General features: G+C 36.3%; 1 protein-coding gene across 1 annotated transcript in view; it reads left to right on the forward strand.

Annotated features, from left to right (window-relative positions):
- Positions 1-13,288, forward strand: part of OLFM4 (olfactomedin 4) — a 36,931-nt gene extending 23,643 nt beyond the window's left edge. The window contains exon 5 of the mRNA XM_074299207.1: positions 11,200-13,288. Coding sequence (XP_074155308.1) covers positions 11,200-11,999 — 800 coding nt within the window. The 3' untranslated portion in view covers positions 12,000-13,288. The remainder of the gene's footprint in view (positions 1-11,199) is intronic.
- The last annotated feature ends 6,631 nt before the right edge of the window (positions 13,289-19,919 follow it).

Below are 19,919 nucleotides of genomic sequence, written 5' to 3' on the forward strand. Positions count from 1 at the left end.
ATTATATTATAAGATCTGATGACCTCTAAGTTCTAAGTTTCATTTATTATTTGGTCTCTGAGCCTGACTGACTCTTTAGATTCAAAGATTTGCTAGACCTTATCACTGATATCCTTTTACTCTATTTCTCTCAGTGTCATCAAAACCTGGTGTTCAATTTTAGCTTTTTTTCCCCATATTCCCTCTATAATTTCACTATACAACTGCCACATACTAGACTACAAGAGTGCATTTAATAGAGTTCCTTCAAAGGGTAAAAGAATTATATATGGAAACATTATGAGTAGAATGAAATGATAAATAATTAACAATGCTTATAAAGGAAACCAAGGGAAACTGATCCTATTCAGAACACATTTTAGCATTTTTGCTCATTGAAATCCTACTCATCCTTCCAAGCTTGGTATAAATTCAGTCATCCTCATGATTATCTCAGTCTGAAATGATCTCTGACCCTTCTAAATTTCTAGCATTTTTGTTTGTTTGTACCTTTCATAAGACACTTACTATTTGATGATTTGAATTATTGCTGTTTTAGATTATATCTATGAATCTTGCCTTTAAAAAAACAGAGAATATAGTTTTGGAAGTCAAAAGTAGTATTTTTGTCTTTGTAAACCACAGAGCTTCTTGAATATAGAGTATACAAAGAGTCAATATATTTGAGAGTCAATTTTATCAACAATGCATCGATAGAGTACCTGTTATATGGAGAGCAAATTTTAGTTCCAGGAATCACTGTCTAAAGAATGTCATTGACATTTGGAACATGTCCAAAGAAAGATAACCAGAATGGTGAGGACACTGAAGACAATGCCCTGTGAAGATCAATTGAAGGAATTGGACATATATAGCCTAGAGAAGAGAACATTTTGGAGGGTGGGTAGAAGGGCATGATTACAGCCTTCAAATCTTTCAAAGGCTGTCACCTGGAAAAGAAATTAAACTAAGTCTGTTTGTCCCCAGAAGGCAGGGATAGGAGTAATAGGCAGAAGTTGTGAAGAGACAGATCTTGGCTTTAATGTTACAAGAAAAAAAATTCTTAACAAAGAGAACTATAAAATCTAATGGACAGCCTCCATGGACAATAAGAACCTCATCACTAGAGGTCTTCAAGCAGAGGCTGAATGATCACTTGTTAGAATGTTGTTGAGGCAATGACTGTTTAGGTCCAGTTTGGAACAGATAGCTTCTAATTTCCCTTTTAACTTGGACTGGGATTCTGTGATTCATGCCTGAAACTATTGCAATAGTTTCCTTACTGGGATAATTATGTCCTGATGGACATGATATCAGCAGAGCTCAGCTTCCTGGGCTAGAGCAATCCCTCAAATCCACCACCAAGGTCTTAGGAAAAAAAAAAAAAAACAAACAAAACTATTTTTTTGTCCATCTGGATTTCATTTTTTATTAGGTTTTTTAAAATGGCTTTTTAAAATTCAGCTAGCACGAACTGAACCAAATTGCTCACTTGGAATACCCTCCCCTTGTGTTTCTGCTCATTGAAATCCTACTCAAAGCTCAGCATAAATCTAATCACCCTCATGATTACCCCAGTCTGAAATGATCTCTGACCCTTCTGAATTCTTAGCATTTTTGTTTGTTTGTACCACTCATACTAGACTTATTATTTGGTGACTTGAATTGTTGCTATTTTGGATTATAGCTAGAAATTTTGCCTTTTAAAAAATAGGGAATGCATTCTTGGAGGGCAGAAAGTAGTATTTTGCTTTTTGTAAACCTCAGAGTACCTTGGACAGAGAATAGTATGCAAAGAGTAGATGTTTAAAAGTAAATCTTAACAATGCATTTATTAGGCATCTCATATGCAGAGCACAGTAATGAAAAGAAATGTAGTTTTAGATATGAAGAGATACCCAAGTTGATTGATAGACATGATAAGGAAACTGTGAATGCATATACAAGAGAGTAGGATGTAAATGCACCAGAGAAAGAGCTAAACAAAGAACTGGGCTAGTTCCCAGAAAAGCTTATTGGCTACCAGGGTGATCAGGAAATTCAACTAGCAAAGATATAAAGCTGGCTGGTGTAGAAAAGTCTGAGAAACAGAATTTTCTTCTGGCTAGAAGCAAGAAGTAGCAAAAACTGACATGGATATTGTACTCAATGCTTGACATCATGCTTTGCACACATTATCTCATTTGAACCTTCCAATGGAGGGACAGGAATAGGAACTGGATTAATATTTGATTGATGTAAGAAATTCTTGGGTGAGCAAAATGACTCTCACAGATTTGTATTTTCTCCATAAGTGGAGTTTTAGAGAGCTGATTTTCTTGAATCCCAAATAAAGAGCTCTTTCCATCATACCATGCTTTCTCTGACTCAGTGGAAGAGTAAGAGATAAAGCTGGCACTGGCTTGTGGACAATTATTCACAAGTCAAAGGGGTTTGAACTTTAAAAGGCAATAGGAAAGTGCTAGAAATTTTTGTGCAGAGAAGGGATGGAATCTGGCCTCTCTTTAAAGAAATAGGTCTATAATTGTTGAGCTAGTAAATGAAATAAAAAAGCCTCCTGTGAACCAGAACGTACTAGCTTCCAATGCATTCAATACATTCTCTAGACAAGCTAAATAAATGGTATGAGCTAACAGCACTGTCACCAATCCTTTCTAGCTGTATCAACGACAGAGGAAGGCTGCATCTGACAATAGTGAGGATCATTGCATTGACTTTCTCAGCGCTTTCCATTTTTATTGATTTTTATTGCCTACAGTCAGTTTTCTTTCAAGCCTTACTTTGTGTAGCCAGGTGTCAGTTTTCTATAGAAGATCTCACCTAAAAAGTGTGTCATGGTTACAATCCTTTCAGTTTTGTGCCAAGTAGAAGAACCACTCAGTATCCCTTCCAACCCTTCTTATAGTTAATTAGAGGCCATTATGTGATGCAGATTTGGGAGAATTGGGAAAATGTCTTTTTCCTTGTTAGTGAGGTGAAATGTCCTTGTTTTTTAATTAACATTAGAGGATGATAACTTTTAGCACTGGAAAGGACCTTGATATCATCTAATCTCACTCCCTTATTGTAGAGAAGAGGAAATTGAGATGTTAAAAGATTAAGTGTCTTGCCCACATTTGACACCTAGAATTTATGATATGTATAATAGTGGCTTGTTGATGAATTAATTGATTAGAAAGAGCAGAGCTTGAATTCAGGCCTACCTACATTCTTTGACTCCAAAAACATGTGTTTGTCTACCAGTAGTTATTTCATAGACCTATGCATGACATCTCCTTATGGTTTCCATGGGGATAAATTCAAGTCTGTGAATAGAGGAATTGATCTTTGCTTCTGGAAATAGAAAGGTGTTTTTTTTTTTCTTCCCTCTTAATTTCAGAAAGATTCCCCAGTGGAACAGATTATTCTAGCATTTGAAAATTACTAAGAAAACCTTAGACACAACATTTTTGGAGTTGGAATGAACCTCAGAGGCAATTTAGTCTAACTCTATTTGTAGATAAGGAAACAGATCTTTAGAGGTTGAGTGACTTGCTCAAAGTGACACAGCTAATTACACTTAAGACTGGGATCAGAATCCAGGTCTCCTGAGTCCCTTTAGTATATCATATCAACCTTTTATTTACTTGGGTTATCAAGAGTCAGTGACTCAAGAAAGAAGGAGGCCATTATTCCTTAATAGTCAGGCGGGAAATAAAGCATGGCCAATTTCTCGATTATGCTTTTTCAGGGTTCTCTCTTGGGTCTCCACACATAGACTTTGAATAACACCCCAAGCTGAGCTGGGTTGTTTGAGTAAATTGATCCCAGATTTTCTTTCACTTTCCCAACAACCTTGGACGTACCTGAATTCCTGCCAAGCCACTTGGCTACTCTCCAGGTTTTGTTCATATTATATTTATGATGTTTATATTAAACTGACTTTTTGTCATGTTTTTAAAATCAATTTCTTTCTCTCACTCCTTTTCTGTTTGGTTTGCTTGATAATGCAGAATTGAGAGAGAGCTTGGAAAATCCCCAGGCACCACAAAGTTGTGAGCCTGTGGAGACTTTAATTAAAGTTACTCCCGATTATAGGACTCTAAAATCTGGCCTGTCTAACTTTTCACTGCAGAGCTGCACAGAGTAAGGAAACCTATTCGCAAGTGTCAGCTATAAAAGAATTCTGGGCTCCATTTTTCCTTCCCTGCAGCTACAAATTTCCAGCTCTTGTCCCATCCAGAACTCAGATTCAGTCAATATATTTACAGCATCATACCAAGCATACTATCATTTATTTTTGCTGCAAACAGCATCCTTCTTTTCTGCTCCATTTCACAGAACCCTCTGAACCAAGATAATTGGCCTTATCCCCATTAATTCTGTGCCTGCCCAAAAACCCAACCGACTATATCTTCCTATTGCCAAATCTAAGTGACTACATCCAGGCGAGACTAGATTGGAAGCTCTAATGATAGAATTCAGTCATAGGGAAGCAATATGATCCAGTGGAAAGAGTAGTAGATTTGTCATCAGAAGACTTCCTTTGAATACCTGTGGGCCTTAAGGCATATCATGTCACTTTTCTGTAAGTCAGTTTGCTTATTTGTGAGGGGGATGTGTGTGTGTGTGAATGAAATGATCTTTAAGGTCTCTTTAAATCTTTATAAGATTCTATGCTTAGCACAGTGCTGGGCATATAGTAGATGCTTAATGAATATTGATTGATTAATGCTCTGGTAAAACTAATCTATGAAAGGGAAAGAATGAACTTCCTGGAAGCCAAGAAACTAGAGAAGTCTTCAGCCTGAAGCTGTGTAGCCAGCTGTCCTGATTTCTTTATCTAGAATTTGATAGCTATGGACATTTAAATTTTGTTAATATCATAAGTCAATAGTAGTCTCCGCTTGCCAGATAAGGTTAAGTGACCTGCCCATGGGAGATTATTATGAGGTCTGGATAGTATTAGTATTAACAGTGTATGGCATTAATAGCTTATAGCATTAATAGTAGATCTAAGATTAGAGCATGCTTCTCTGCAGATATCTGAAAATGGCATTTTAGAAAATGCCATTAACCACAGCATTTTTAAAATAGCCACAGTTGAGTTTTCACAAATCATTTCTGAATTATGGCTTTTCAAGTTCTTTTACAGAATGCTAAAAAGCTGTCCAGCAAATTCGGAGATGTATACAAACAATGAAATCTGACTACCTGGATTACACTTGGATAGAAAGCCATATGGTCTTATGCGACTGTCCTATGAAAAATTAATAGAATCATGATATTAGGAGTCAGAAAGTATCTTATGAGATATTAAAGCCTGTCTAGATGGGGATATAGAGGCTCTTGATGTTAAGTGACTTGACCAAGATCACATTGTAATAAGAAACAGATGAGGAAGAGGAGACATATACAAACTCAGGTCTTCTAATTCTAAATCCAATGTTCAGGTGACTAATCTTATCAATTTCTAATGGAGAGGAAAGAAACTTCCATTTTCCATTATCTGGATAGAAAACAAGAATTTCTCCCAAAGTTTCCCCAGAATTTACAAGGATCATTAAGATTTAGAGCTGGGGAGAATCCCATAGAACATCTATCTAGGTCAATTCCCTTATTTAATTGGTGACAAGATGAAGATTGGTAAAATCTGCTCAAGATCAGATAAGTCAGAAATAGTCAGGTTTCAAACACACAGAATCTATAGGCAGAGGTCTTTCCAATCTGTAACATAAGGTTAGGAAGTAAATTTGCAGTTGTTGTTGCCAGGTGATTGCAGTTAAGTGACTTGCACAGGATCACATAGCTAGTAAGTCTTAAGTGTCTGAGGCCAGATTTGACTTCAGGTCCTTCTGACTCCGGAGCTGTTGCTTTATCTGCTATGCCATCTTATTGCCCCATAGGGGGTGAATTTGAAAGTACTTATAACATTGCATTGATTGATAGTTGTCATGCACTTGGACTGGTTTGGTTTCTGCTGGACACAATACTAACAGTAATAATAGCTAGTATTTATGTAGCACTTTAAGATTTGCAAAATGCTTTACAAATATTATGTCATTTGATCCTTACAATAACCCTGGGAAGTATGTGATCTAAATACTAAATTCACAAAGGTGAAGATCCCTGCCCAGAATCACCCAAAACTAGGACATGTCTGATTTTCAGGTTTTCCTGACCCCAGGATTAGCATACCTATTCCACATGCCACAAACAAATCAAATCTAACAACTAGCTAGTTCTTGGATGTTCTATCTTGGCAGTATAGACCCCTACAAAGAATAGTCTTGCTGTTGTTGGTCCCAAATTTTTTGTAGTATTGGAATAATGCAAAACTGGTCATGTTCCCTTGTTAGATCTTGAATAGTAGGTGAGGCGGGAATGGAATGCTTTTTGAGCAGGCAGGGTAAAGTGGAAGAAATGAAGAAAGTTGGGTTAGAGATAAGAAGAAAAGAGGAATGATGTTTTTAAGACTTTGGAATTAAAGAGTTAGCAGAGGCATGAGAGAATATTCAGAGCAATGAAGTAAAAGTTACTTCTTCAGCCTTGAGTAAAGGGTGAAGGTGGAAAAGAAGGTAAGATTGAGTTGGGAAAGAAGTGGTGCAGTTTCTGGTTGATGTTTCCTGTTATTTCTGCGAGGTGGCCCAAGTCAGGGAGAGTCTGGCATAGCCTTTCCTTCTGTGAACCATCACAATTGCTCTTTTTATAGTGTGGGACGACTCCTCTGTTCACCATAGACTATAGGTGTTGTTGTTGTTGACAAATCATTTGTTTTCAAAGAATATAATTACATCAGGAAGGTGATGTCATGACTCCCAAATAAATTGAATTTAAGTGAGGGAGGGCTGTGCAGTTACCAGCTCCCTCTTTTCTCTAGAGCCATTTGGGTCTACTGGCAAGATATAGATCAAGATGACTGGAGATGGTCCCAGATGCAGTTGGGAAATCTTGGCATTTTTAAGCTAAGGTCTTTAATAAGTTTCAGTTTCTCTGAGACAATGAAAATTCAATGCAATTCCATGATTAAGTCTAAATTAAAAAATGAAATAAAAAATGGCCTCTTTTTCCTAGTTCCAAGAAAAAAATCAGCCTGGTTGGTGAAGATCCTCAGGGCTTCTAGCTAAAACAGAAATAATTTATATTTACATTCACTTTAAATCATCAGGGCCCAAACAATGACCAAGTGAAGCTTGGATTGGGACTTATTGTTGGTCAATCAATGAAAGCCAGAGTGATTTGGATTTAAAGAAAGGTCCTTAAGAAAGAAATCTAGCCCATAAATCCCAAGATATCTTGCAAGGTTTCAGCAATCAAAACTTATATTCCTTTGGTCAGAGGACCCATAAGTAAGGATATGATTCCCTATGAGAAGGAGGGAGGAAGGGAATGGAAATAAAAGAAAAGGTAGGAAGGAAGAGAGAGGGAGGAAAAAAGAAAGGGAAGGAAGGAGGAAGCAAGGAAAGAAGGAAGGAAGGGAGACAATGTTTTGCTCTATTAGAATTTGCCAGTTGGGTCCCTAATGGGACAGCTACTGCTACTTTTTTTTTCTCTACTGATTCACTATCAGTATAATCAAGGACACAAAGATCCATTCTTCTTCATGTTGTTTGCCACTTATGGAAGAATGAAATAAAGGAATAACGAGAGGAATAGGTTTAATTCCAGGGCAATTGTTATACAGCATAGTATAGTACAAAAGGCATCTTCCAGAAGAATAGGTTTTAATCTTACCTCTGTGACTGTAACCTTGAGGAAGTGACTTAGCTATGTAAATTTTAATTTCTTCATAAATTACATGGAGGTAATAATTCCTACCCTATTCATTTCATAGGAATGTTGTAAGTATAAAACTGAATTGTCTCAAGGGCTGATGCCCTATTTTCTTGGTATTACTGTTTCTTGGTATATATTCTGTGTTTATATGTCTGGAAATTTAAATTTGTATCATATTTACATAGAAACTTAGATGCTGTTCTCCTTCCACCCCCATATAGAGTGTAGGCTCCTTGAGGGGGTTTCTTATTTTTGCTTGTGTTCCCCTAGTGCCTACATAGTATAGTAGTTGACATGCAATTAATAAATGCTTTTTGAATAAGATAATGAACATCACATATAGGTTCATGATACATGCATGAGACTTGTGAAATGGTTTCATTTTTGAATGATGAATCATTCCAAAACATTTGCTAGTTTTCCAATAAGACACACACCAAACCTGCCACAGTTTAGAATTTGGACCTGTGAAAGCTGAATTACCTAAAAACCTCTAGCTCCATGGTAGTGCCTGAATAAGGATTGCTTTATCATCCTTTTCAAATAGAACATGATACTACATGTTTGGGATATTTCCTTCCCAATGTTCCATCAGGAAAATTGGGTGGGGAGCAAATAATTGTGAATTCTTTTGATCAAAGATAAAAAATAACCTTGCTCACTACTACTCAGTCTAATGTAATTTAATAAATAAATGCTCTGGAAGAGATTTCAAACAGGAAAGTCAGTTTATAGCACATGGAATCTCAACACAGTTTCTGTTATCATTAAACTGAACACACTGCTAACTTTATTTTAATAATTCATGCATTGTTTCATAAACAAAAGCAAACAAGCATTCATCTGAGAGATCACTTTTAGGGGAAGAAATAATAATTTATAATTTTATTTATTATTTCTTTGGTGGAAAGCAGTCTCTTGGCTGAACACACTTTTTTATTTATGAAACGGGACATGCATTATTAAAATAAACCCATGACTGTGTTCAGCTTAATGATATGCAAAATTATTTGAGGTTGGGTACAGAATGGTTTCATTTCTCTACCTGCTGTAATGGTTGGTAGGTTTTCTCACCCAGTCGCAGATTTATGGGAACATTTAAGGAACACGTACTTAATTCTGGAACAAAAATGCAGCCACATTTGAAAAATAAAGGAAAGATTTCTTGTAATAGTTTCACCTTTGAGCAGTCCTTGAGAAACCAAGAATGTGGGACTGTCCTCTGTTGCAGCCAGTGACAGAAATTCAGAGACAAAAGCCGGGATTTTTCCCCTCTACAATACTAATCTTAGGCAAGTCATTGGATCTGTGCTCTTGGCTCCCACTCTCCTTATGGGCTTGGTAAGCTTCACTGATCTCCCCCATGCACTTAAGCCAATGTACAATGAGTAACTCTGGCTCTTCTCCCTGCCACCCCCTCCCTCTGCCCTCCCCCGCTTGCTTTGCTCTGTGTAGCTGGGAGAGAGAAAGAGAGAGAAGAGGGCGAATGACCTCAAATGTTTTTGAAATTGGATTTGCTATGTTATGTGATAAGCCACCTCGCTAGGTATCCCCCCCTTTTATTCTTTCTAAGAGAAACTCTGAAATGTTTTTCAGAAACTGGGTAGTAAACTACTTGGATTGTTATTGCAAAAATACTGGCAGAATTCTGTTCTCTTTATAGCTCATGAGCTATTTGGATTGGCAGTCATTACAGAATGAGAGCAATGAGGAGGGCCAGATGCCTATCCTGCCTGAATCATTTATCCACATGTTAGAGATAGGGTGTTTTCCCACGGATGGGCTAGATCATTGATTCTGGGGTCTTTTATGATAGATTTGTTGTGTTAAGATCATAATGACAAAGCTTCAATTTGTTTCTACTATATCCAAAAAGATCAGCATGACTCTCTAATGATGATAATGGCCTTCCAAAATATGTAGAGTAAGTGGTTATGTCAGTGGAGTTATTAGAAGGACATTGGTCAAGCTCCTCTGTCTTAAATATGAGAGGAAATCTGTCATAATAGTTAAGGTGCTAGATCTGAGTTCAAACCTAGACTCTGACATGTACTTGTTATGTGTCAGTCACATCACTTTCATGTTTCTGTTCCAAGGAACCTCAGTTTCTTCATCTGTAAAATGGGATCAATAATAACTACACTACCCACTTCTGTTAGGGGGACCTCATGCAGATTTTAAATATATATATATATATATATATATATATATATATATATATATATAAATGTTAGGTATTGTAATTATATTTCTTTCCCATTGCCTGTTTCAGGGGAGCAGAAAAGCCAGAATTAAGAGGTTAATTTTCATCAGATTTTTTAAGATCCCTTATTAAGAGGCAAATACTTCCTGAAAGAAGAGGAGTCTTAACTTGTCATTAGCTAGCAGTTTATTAAGGAATGGTTGACAGTTTATTTGGGAGAGGGTGGGAGTTTGGAAGATATTGAGGACAAAATTGTCACTGCCTAACTTTCCTTGGGGATGGATCTCATTTACCTAAGGCTTTCAGGTTTTCAAAGTGTTTTTTTCAAACCCCCTCATAGTGTGAATATCATTCCCCTTTTATAGATGGAAAATTGAGACTAAGTAGTTGAGGCAGGTAAGTGAAGCAATGAATAAAGTGCTGACCTAAGAGTCAGGAAGACCTAAGTTCTAATCCAGCCTCAGACACTTCCTTAAAGGTGTGCCATTTAATGACATTTAACCTCTGTTTCCCTCAGTTTCCTCAGTTGTAAAATGGGGATAATAATAAACCTACTCTTAGGGTCGTAGCAAGAATCAAATGAAGAACTATCTGTACAGTGCTTAGCATAGTGCTTAACACACTAATTAATAAATGCTTGTTGCCCTCTTCTTCCTTTAAGTGGCTTGAGCACAGTCACAGAGCTACTAAGTGCCAGTGCTGAGATTTGGATTCAGGTTTTCCCTGACTTTAGACTTTCCCCTCATATTATGTTATGTGTTTTCCTGCTTTAGTTCCTATTTTTGTAAATAAGTCAACAAATATGCCAGAAGAAGAGTTGTGAAACACCTTCCACAAAATAAAGAACATTGGGTACAAGCTGAATGATCTCTATTTACCTAATGATGCAGAGGCAGCTCAGCAGAGTGGATAAACAAAGCTAGGAAAATCTATTTTTGGACACACTTCCCAGTGCTCTAAGACTATTTGTTGCAGAGAAGGTGCTGGTCTGCCTTTGGTAGAAGGAGTTTCCTATTCCAATAAATTATAGGTTTGGTCTCTATCCCTTTTTCTAACATAGTGGAAGATTAATTTTTAGGAAAATTAAGCAAGTCAGCCTCAGAAATTGAAATAGAATTGAGATTTTGTCTCTCCTCTAAGAGTCCAGGACACTATCATTAAACCTCTACAGATCCTTCATGACTTTTTCTGGTTGTCTGAATGTTATAACATTCTGGTTCTTTAGGTCTAAAAAGTTTCCTCTTATTTCTATTTGGATATAGGAAGCTGTGGTCATGGAGGTGTGGTGAATATCAGCAAACCTTTCATTGTTCAGCTAAATTGGAGAGGGGCTTCCTATATCTATGGAGCCTGGGGGAAAGATTACACCCCGCGAGATCCAGAGAAAACACTCTACTGGGTGGCCCCCCTGAACACAGATGGAAGGTATTTAGAGTATTATCGACTTTACAACACTCTGGATGACTTGCTGCTCTACCGACAAACCAAAGAGGTTCGAGTCCTATATGGAGAAGGCAGTGGTACGGTCGTTTACAACAACTTCATGTACTTTAACTATCATTCTACAGCCGACATTGCCAAGCTTAACTTAAACACCAACACCATTATTCTGAGACGGACTCTTCCCAATGCCGTTTATAACAACCGCTTTTCCTATGCTGGTGTCAATTGGCAAGATATAGACTTATCTGTGGATGAGAGTGGACTGTGGGCTATCTATTCAACTGAAGCCAGCACTGGTAACATTGTGATTAGCAGAATCAATGACACTTCACTTGAGGTGCTAAACACTTGGCAAACCATGCAGTACAAGCCATCTGTCACCAATACTTTCATTGTATGTGGGGTTCTATATGCCGTTCGACCTATGAACACCAAAAAGGAAGAGATTTTTTACTACTATGACACAAACACTGGGAAAGAGGGCAGACTGAGTATCATCATGGATAAAAAGCTAGAGAAAATACAGAGTATCAACTACAATCCCCTTGACCACAAACTCTATGTCTATAATAATGGTTACCTTGTGACTTATGATCTTTTATTTCAATCATTACAATGACTTAGATAAATAGGAGGGAAAGAGTTAAATGGAACTTTTCCTAAAAAAGAGAAATGTTCCTATATCTTTGTGTCCTAGTTACTTATATTCCAAGTTGAGTTTGATTAATTTTTGTATCTTCAAAAATATCTTAGGGGTTTGGGATAGTAATATTTCCAATGAATCTTATTCTTCCTAATTTAGTGAACAGTGGGTTAAGTACCTACCGGGTGCCAAACACTGTGCTGGTGATAAAAAAGAGACACAAATAATAGTTCTTGTCCCCAAGGAACTTATATTCTTTTGAGAGGATTTCAACATATACACAGACAGGCAAAAACAAAAAATCAACAATATTTCCAAGAGATAGAGAACATGAACAACTGGAATATTCACAAAAGCCTCATACTGGGGGGAGTGCTCCACCTGGCCTGTGCTTATGGAAGTGTGTCTTGTATCTCCTTGGCACAGCTAAGAAAAGATGACTCTGTAAATCCTTGGTCCAACCTAGCAATGACTTTAACTAATTGAAGAGATTGAATTTCTGAAAGATGAAGCACTTATAACACTTACCTCATGCACAGCACCAGTGCATGATATCAATGCTTCTTTCATTCCGCAGTAGCTTATTCCAGTCAATCTCTGGTGACCTTTTTTGACATGGAAGGAAAGAACTTAGATAACTCCTAATTTATAAGTTGCTTATACCTTTATTCAATGTCCATGCCTTATTTGCATCCCCATGGGAGGCTTCAATCACAAGGCTAGGGATTTTGCAGAGACCCAGATTTATCTGTGTATGTGTTTGATAATAGAGCAATAGTGATAACAACTGAAAAGTTGCACTGTGACCCAAATGTTCTATCTTCCTTCTCTAAGGAAAGAATGCAATGCCACAACCTTCTGAGAGCTCTTTAGTGTAACAGGTGATGTGATTCTAACATAGTCCTTGAAGAAATTAGTCACACAGTGCTAGAGACTTAGACTATATCCCCTTTCTCTGTCATTGATTTGTAAGGTAACCTAGAAAATCACTTAACTTAATTCTAGCATTGAAAGGTAGACTTTAGTATGAAGAAGAGAGTAGATAGCATGGGACAATGGATAGAACACATGCCCTGAAGCCAGGGGGATCTGAGTTTAAATCTGAACCAGACATTTAGTAGTTATGTGATCCTGGCTAAATTATTAATCTGATTGCCTCAAAGAAAGTATTTGGCAGATGCTCTGCTTTTGATGTGTTGAGCTATGGGACCTGTGCTATATCCCCTGCTTCTCCATCATGATCTTGATAACTAAATAAATTCTGAGACTAAGAAATTGTTAGCTCCTTGAGGGACTATATAAAATAATTTGTCATTCCCTGTGGAATCTGGTGTAATGTCCTTTACTCTATCATTACACAAGAATTGTAGAAAGGCACTTCTGTAGGTCACACAGAACGTCGAAGATTCATTCTATTTGCAGATAGCGTGCCGTAAGGGATGGAGATCTGATCTCGGATCCACCATGTCATTGGTATATGTTCTTGCCTCTCTGTGTGGTCCAGGCCAAATCACTTGACCTCTGATCATTATAGAACAGTTTCTAAGACTTTAAGTCACAGAGAAGGCTGCATTGGTAAAGAAATTTTCTTCATCTGGAAATTCCCTGAACTAATATAATCACGGTTCCAATCCCTGTCCCTGTAGTGTCTACAGGCAAGCTACTTAACTCTTATGTGCCCTGTTTCTTTAGCAATAAAAGGAGGCTGACATAAGCCACCTATCTCATAACTTTACATATATGGCAGCTTTGAACATAAGAACCAAAGAGTCACCAGTCCATTCTGTTTTGCTTTCTATGGCACAGGCCATAAAACAAATAAAATTAAATTTTTTATTACTCAGCTCCTCATAAAGTTTTACTTGTTCCAGGTGTATAGGTACATGGATGATGGTGTTACTGACATAAGGTATAGGGCTGATGGTAATATTAATCTACTTTGTTTCTGTGATTTTTGATTAAGTGATAATGTGATTGAAATGTATTTGGGAATTTTAATGTGAATCATTTTAATTGTTTTAATAAATACTTTAAAAATGTGTTTTTCCCCTTCTCTTTTAGAAATGTAGAATAATAAAGAATGAAAAAAATCACATTTTTCTTGGTCTATACTTGTTTTATGGGAAAATCTATGGGGGAAAGAGGTAGAATGTACCTTATGTATGTATATATATATATATATATATATGAATTGCCTCTATTTGTTTATATCTGATGATTGAGTATGTAAGAATAGGCTCTCAGATTTCTGTTAAAAGTGCAGTTTTGAAAATTCTTGTTTGAATATCAGGGATGAGTGCATCGGGAGAAATACTGCCACCCATACTTTCCTGTGACCCTTTGCCAAGAGATGGTATTTCTTTGCAGCAACAGCTAGTCTCAAGTCAGCTCATTGACAGTCATTTCAAATTTCATTTTATCAACTACTATCCCTCTTTGTATTGGGTTCCTAGAAACCCAGCTGACTCTTCAGAGGAGAATGCTGAGTCTTTTCCATCCTTTCCCCTAAGAAGAGCCCCTCACCGTCTTCAGTATCTAAAAATAATTATTAAGCATTATAGAGAAAGCATTAACAAGTGGAGTTCCGAGGGTGGGTGGCAACAGATTTTTTTAAAAGAGTAAGATTGACAATAAATAAAAGTTCTTAGAGGGTGAACCATGACTAAACAGACCAGTTATAGAAAGTAAGCTTACTATTTCTTGCTCTCTTTGCATTTCTTGTTCTTCCCTCCATCCGTCAAGTATGTCTTGTTCTTAATGTTAGTTCAGTTATTTAGTCAACTAAAAACATTTATTAAGCATTTACTATGTGCCAAACATTGTATTAAGTATTAGGAACACAAATAAAGGGACAAACATGGTCGTTGCCCTCAAAAACCCCAAAATCAAATTGTACAAACAGTATAAATAGAAAGTAATCTCAGTGGGGAAGTGCTAATATGGAAGTGAGATGGAAGTATGAAATTCCTGCAAAAGGTAGGATTTGAGCTGAATCTGGAGGGAATCCTGGGAAATTAGGAGGAGCAAAGAGAACATTCCAGGAGTGAGGGACAGATAGGGAGAGAGAGGAATAGCAAAGAGGTTAGTTGTCACTGGATCAAGACTATATCAAGTAGATTTGTGATGGAGAGAGCCATCTGCATCCAGAGAGAAGAAGATTGTGGGGACTGAATGAGGGTCACAAGATATTATTTTCACTTTTTGTTGTAATTGTTTGCTTGCTTTTTGTTTTCTTTCTCATTTTTTCCTTTTGATATGATTTTTCTTGTGCAGCATGTTAAATGTGGAAATATGTTTAGAAAAATTGGATTTTTCTAGAATACATTGGATTACTTTCTGCCTAAGGGAGGAGTTAGGGGAAAGAGAGGGAGAAAAATTTGGAACATAAGGTTTTGTAAGAGCGAATACTGAAAACTATCTATGCCTGTATTTTGAAAATGAAAAGCTCAAAAAGAGTATATTGAAAGGAATAAGTATAAGAAGAGTGGAAAAATAGGAAAGGACTGAGTGGTGAAGGTATTTAATTGCCAAACAATATTTGATTGATTCTAGAGGCAACAGGGAGCCACTGAAGTGTATTAAGTATGAGTAGATATGGAGAGTGTGACATGGTCAGACAAACTTGAGGAAGATCCATTTTGGAGCTTGAATGGAGGACATATTAGAATGGGAAGAGACTTGAGATAGGGAGACCAGCCAGAAGGCTATTGTAATAATCCAGGTATGAGGCACTGAGGATGAACAATAAAGATGTACAATGAGGGTGGAAGCTGTGAAGGTGAAGAGAAGATGATATAATATGAGATATGTGAAAGTACAAATCAAGAAATGAAAATATATTGGATATGCTAGGGTAACTTTTATGTCTAGTGTTATGGTTTGAAAAGTGCTTTAAATATATCATCTCATTTGATCCTCACTAGAATACTTGAAATGGAGACTATCAATTTTTTCTTTTGCATGATACTTCTGATTTCATTAGTATAAGAAACTCCCTCTCTTAATGCAGATGGGTACCTGTCCTGGCAACATGGGCTTAGAAAGTTACATGGGGGCACTGAGAAGTTTAATGTTTCTTGTTATAGAGGCAATATGTGTCAGATATCAGGTCTTCTCCAAGCCATCCCTATCCTGTGTCTCTTGAGGATGTTATTTTCTCCATTTTATGCATGAAACTGAGTTTTGCTAGAATATATCTGAGATGGCAATCAAATCTAGTTCTTCCTGATTCCGTGTCCAGAGCCTTGTCCATTATGCCATACCGGTTCTCCTCTAGTTGGTGAACATATTGGAATCTGTCATTACTTAGTAATGGCTAGAACATGGTTCTTAATAAATACTTGTTGACTGATTACTTTCCCCAACCTGTAGCTCTGAGTGTGGGATCCTAGGGTCTTTGGTAGTTATTTCTATCCTATGTTATTGGCAAGTTGTCTATGGGCTTCTGGCCTTTTCCCCTTTTCCCCTAGTCTTGCTGATCATGGACCAGTGAATATAATGCTCTTGTTTCCCAATTAATTAGTCAAAAATGACGATTTTCCATATGGCTCCCAAAGCTATTTCCCTTACCCCTCTCTATACAAGTATTTATTATTTAATATTGGTTATTATGAAGTTCTCTACCTTTCTCCCTCCATCATTTACATTTCTGATGAGCTGTTATTTTAGACTATTACTTTAGAGTTCCAGGGCTTCTTGATATGGGATTCATGAACTTGATTTTTCCCCCTCCAATATTTTGATAACTGAATTTCAACATAATTCATTTTCTTTGTAATTCTATAGCTTTTGTGCATTTGAAAACTTTATTCAAAGAACAGCTCTATAGACTTCATCCCATCTACCAAAGAAGCCAATGACATACAAAAAAGGATTAAGGAGTCTGATTCATCAGACAGTAGGACCCAGGACTCCAAGGTGAAGTTTTTCTTCACTGAATCTTGTATTCTTATGCTGTGCCTTGACTTATTTTTCACTCTGGCTAAATCTTAATCTCCTATTAACATTTCTCAAACAAAGGATCAGCTAAGGCCTTATTCTTAGTTACTGGTTTTAACCACACATCTCTATATTCTACCTTTATGCTTGGGGCCCTTCTTCTCTTGATTGAATCTGTAGACTGGATGCTTTCAAAAACCATTTCAAAGTATGTAGGACTCTGTTGTTTTGATTTTTATTGTTCTGACCATTTTCTGACTATTAGAAAATCAGTTCTTTGACTCACCATCTTCTTGCTTATTGGTTTAATTATTTAATCACAAATAAGATTATGTCTATGTATTATTACATCTTTTCTGAATGATATAAGGATATCTTCAAGAAATATGATGGAGGTGTTAGGTGATAAAGATGTAAAAGCTTTAATTTTAAGGGATTAGTAAATTTCAGTTTGAGAAAAACACTAAGATTAAGCTGTTTATATATTATAAAAAATCTGTTTCAAACAAAACCAAGTGGGACATGTAGTGATTATGTCACATACCCTTACCCTTATTAGACTCTTCTCCAGTCACTAATTGAACAGGGTCATATTTTCATAGTTGCCTTAAGTTTTATTATTACATTTCTATAGAAAAACCTCAACCTAAGAATTCCATTCGTCTAATTCAGCCTTATTGGTAGGTATAATGAGTATTTGCTTAAAAGATATAATAGTGTCATAGACATCCATCCAATTATCTCTTCATGTTAAATTTTTTTTAAAGTTTCATCTTCATATTGCACTTTATATGAATATATCTCCCTATCCTATCCAGTGAGTCATTAAAAAAAGAACAAAAAAACCCCAGTTAAAAAAAACAATTCAACATTTTTCTTCTATGATATTTCACATTCATAGTCCTCTTCTACAATGAATAGAGGAAAGTGCATTATGTCATTGTCTCTTCAGGGCCAATCTTAGTCATTATAATCATATGCATTCAATTTTTTTTTGTTTGCATGGTTACAGTCATTGTATGTATTATTCTACGCATTTTGCTTATATCAGATCTTTCCTTTTCATATGCATCTACACATATATTTCCATATTTTTCTAATTTCTTAATATTTATTATGTTTTTGCACTATTTTACTATTTTTTATTATTTAGGGGCCAAATAATAAGCCCCTACTTTGTTTGTAGTTCTTTGCTACAACAAAATGTGCCACAATGGATATTTTGGTATATATGGGACAGTTCTTTTTATCTTTGATTTCCTTGAGATTGTACAGTAGATATGAGTGAATATGGATATCATAATTGCCTTTCTTAGTGTAATTCCAAATTGCTTTTCAGAATGGTCAGAACAATTCACAATCCACTGATAGTGCCTTAGTGTGTCCAGCTTTTCCAGTGTGAACTCTTTTAATCTTTTGCTATTTTTTTCCCCATTTTGCTAGGTGTGAGGTACAACCTCAGAATTGTTTTAATTTGCACTTCTCTTTTTAGCAATTTGGAGCAATTTTTCATATAATTCTGAGAGTTTTCAATTCATCTTCTGAGAATCATTTGCTTATTCCTTTTGACCACTTGTTCATTGGGGGGCATCCAATTATTTCTCGGAATCAATTACAAAGTCCTGTTGAGTCCAGCTCTGCAACATTTAATTTAGCAAATATTTATTGAGTGTTTTTTATTTAGGGCACTTGGAATAAAAAGTCAATAGGAAAAAATAGTCCCTGCCCTCAAGGAGATTAAATGCTACTGGTAAGTTAAAACATGGACTCAATTATATAAATATAAGGTAATTTGAGGAATAAAAACACATTAATAACTAGAAGAACTGAAAAAGCCATCCTCATCCTCTCTTTTAATAGCTGTTTGACCTTGGTCACTTAACTTCTGCCTGCCTTATTTTCCTCAACTGCAAAATGGGGATAATAATAACACTTACCTCTCAGGATTGTCATGAGGATTAAATGAGATAATATTTGTAGTCTACTTGGCACAATGCCTGACACATACTAGGTGTTTAACCAATGCTTGTTCTCTTCCCTTCACCAATATGAGCTGAATTTTTAGTGAAGTTAGGAATTCTAAGAGGTAGAAATAATGTAGGCAAAGATATAATGTGGGGCACAGGAAAAAGCAGGTAGGTCAGTTTGGCTGGAATAAGTGTGGAAGGTAAATTGGATCTAGATTTTAAAGAACTTTCAATGAGAAACTGAGAAAGTTTTTATTTTATACTAAAGTAAATAGAGAGCCACTGAATGTTATTGGGTAGGGAGTGACCTGTTGAGACTTGTATTTTAACAGACTATTTTGTCAACTCTGTAAGGATGGCCTAAATAGAAAGATATCCCTCTACTTAGAAAGGTTGAAAACTACAAATCAGTAAACAAAAACTTGTTATGCATTAGTTATATGTCAGATTCTGCTAAGAACTGGAAATATAAAGAAAGGCATAGATGCTATCATGGCTCTCAAGAAGTTCACATTCCAAAAAGGAAGACAATATAGAAATGACTATATACTAGAAGACATAAAATTCAGAAGAGGTGGAAAGTAATCTCAAAGAGATTGTATTTAATTCAGGCATGAGGTGATAAGGGCCTGGCCCAGGAAAATGAGTGGAAAGAGGGGGATAAATGTAAAGTGTAAACACATACAATTGTGTATGGATAGAATTGGCAAGTCTTGATAGCTTATTTATGGGGCAATTAAATGAAGGAGAAAAGAAGAGTCATGAATGGCTCCAAATTTGTGAACATGAATTACTAGAAGGACAGTAGTTCTTTCAACGGATATTAGGAAGTTTAGGGGAGGGATTGGTTTGGGGAAGAATGAGAATTAGTTCCATTTTACACATATTGAACTTGAGTTATTGACAGGTCAACCAATTAAAGATGTCTAATTGGTAACATATTTTCAGTCAAACAATAAACATTTATTAAATAGATACTGTGTTAAGTGTT

Source organism: Sminthopsis crassicaudata, chromosome 3 (assembly GCF_048593235.1).
Source record: "Sminthopsis crassicaudata isolate SCR6 chromosome 3, ASM4859323v1, whole genome shotgun sequence".
Classification (NCBI taxonomy): Eukaryota; Metazoa; Chordata; class Mammalia; order Dasyuromorphia; family Dasyuridae; genus Sminthopsis; species Sminthopsis crassicaudata.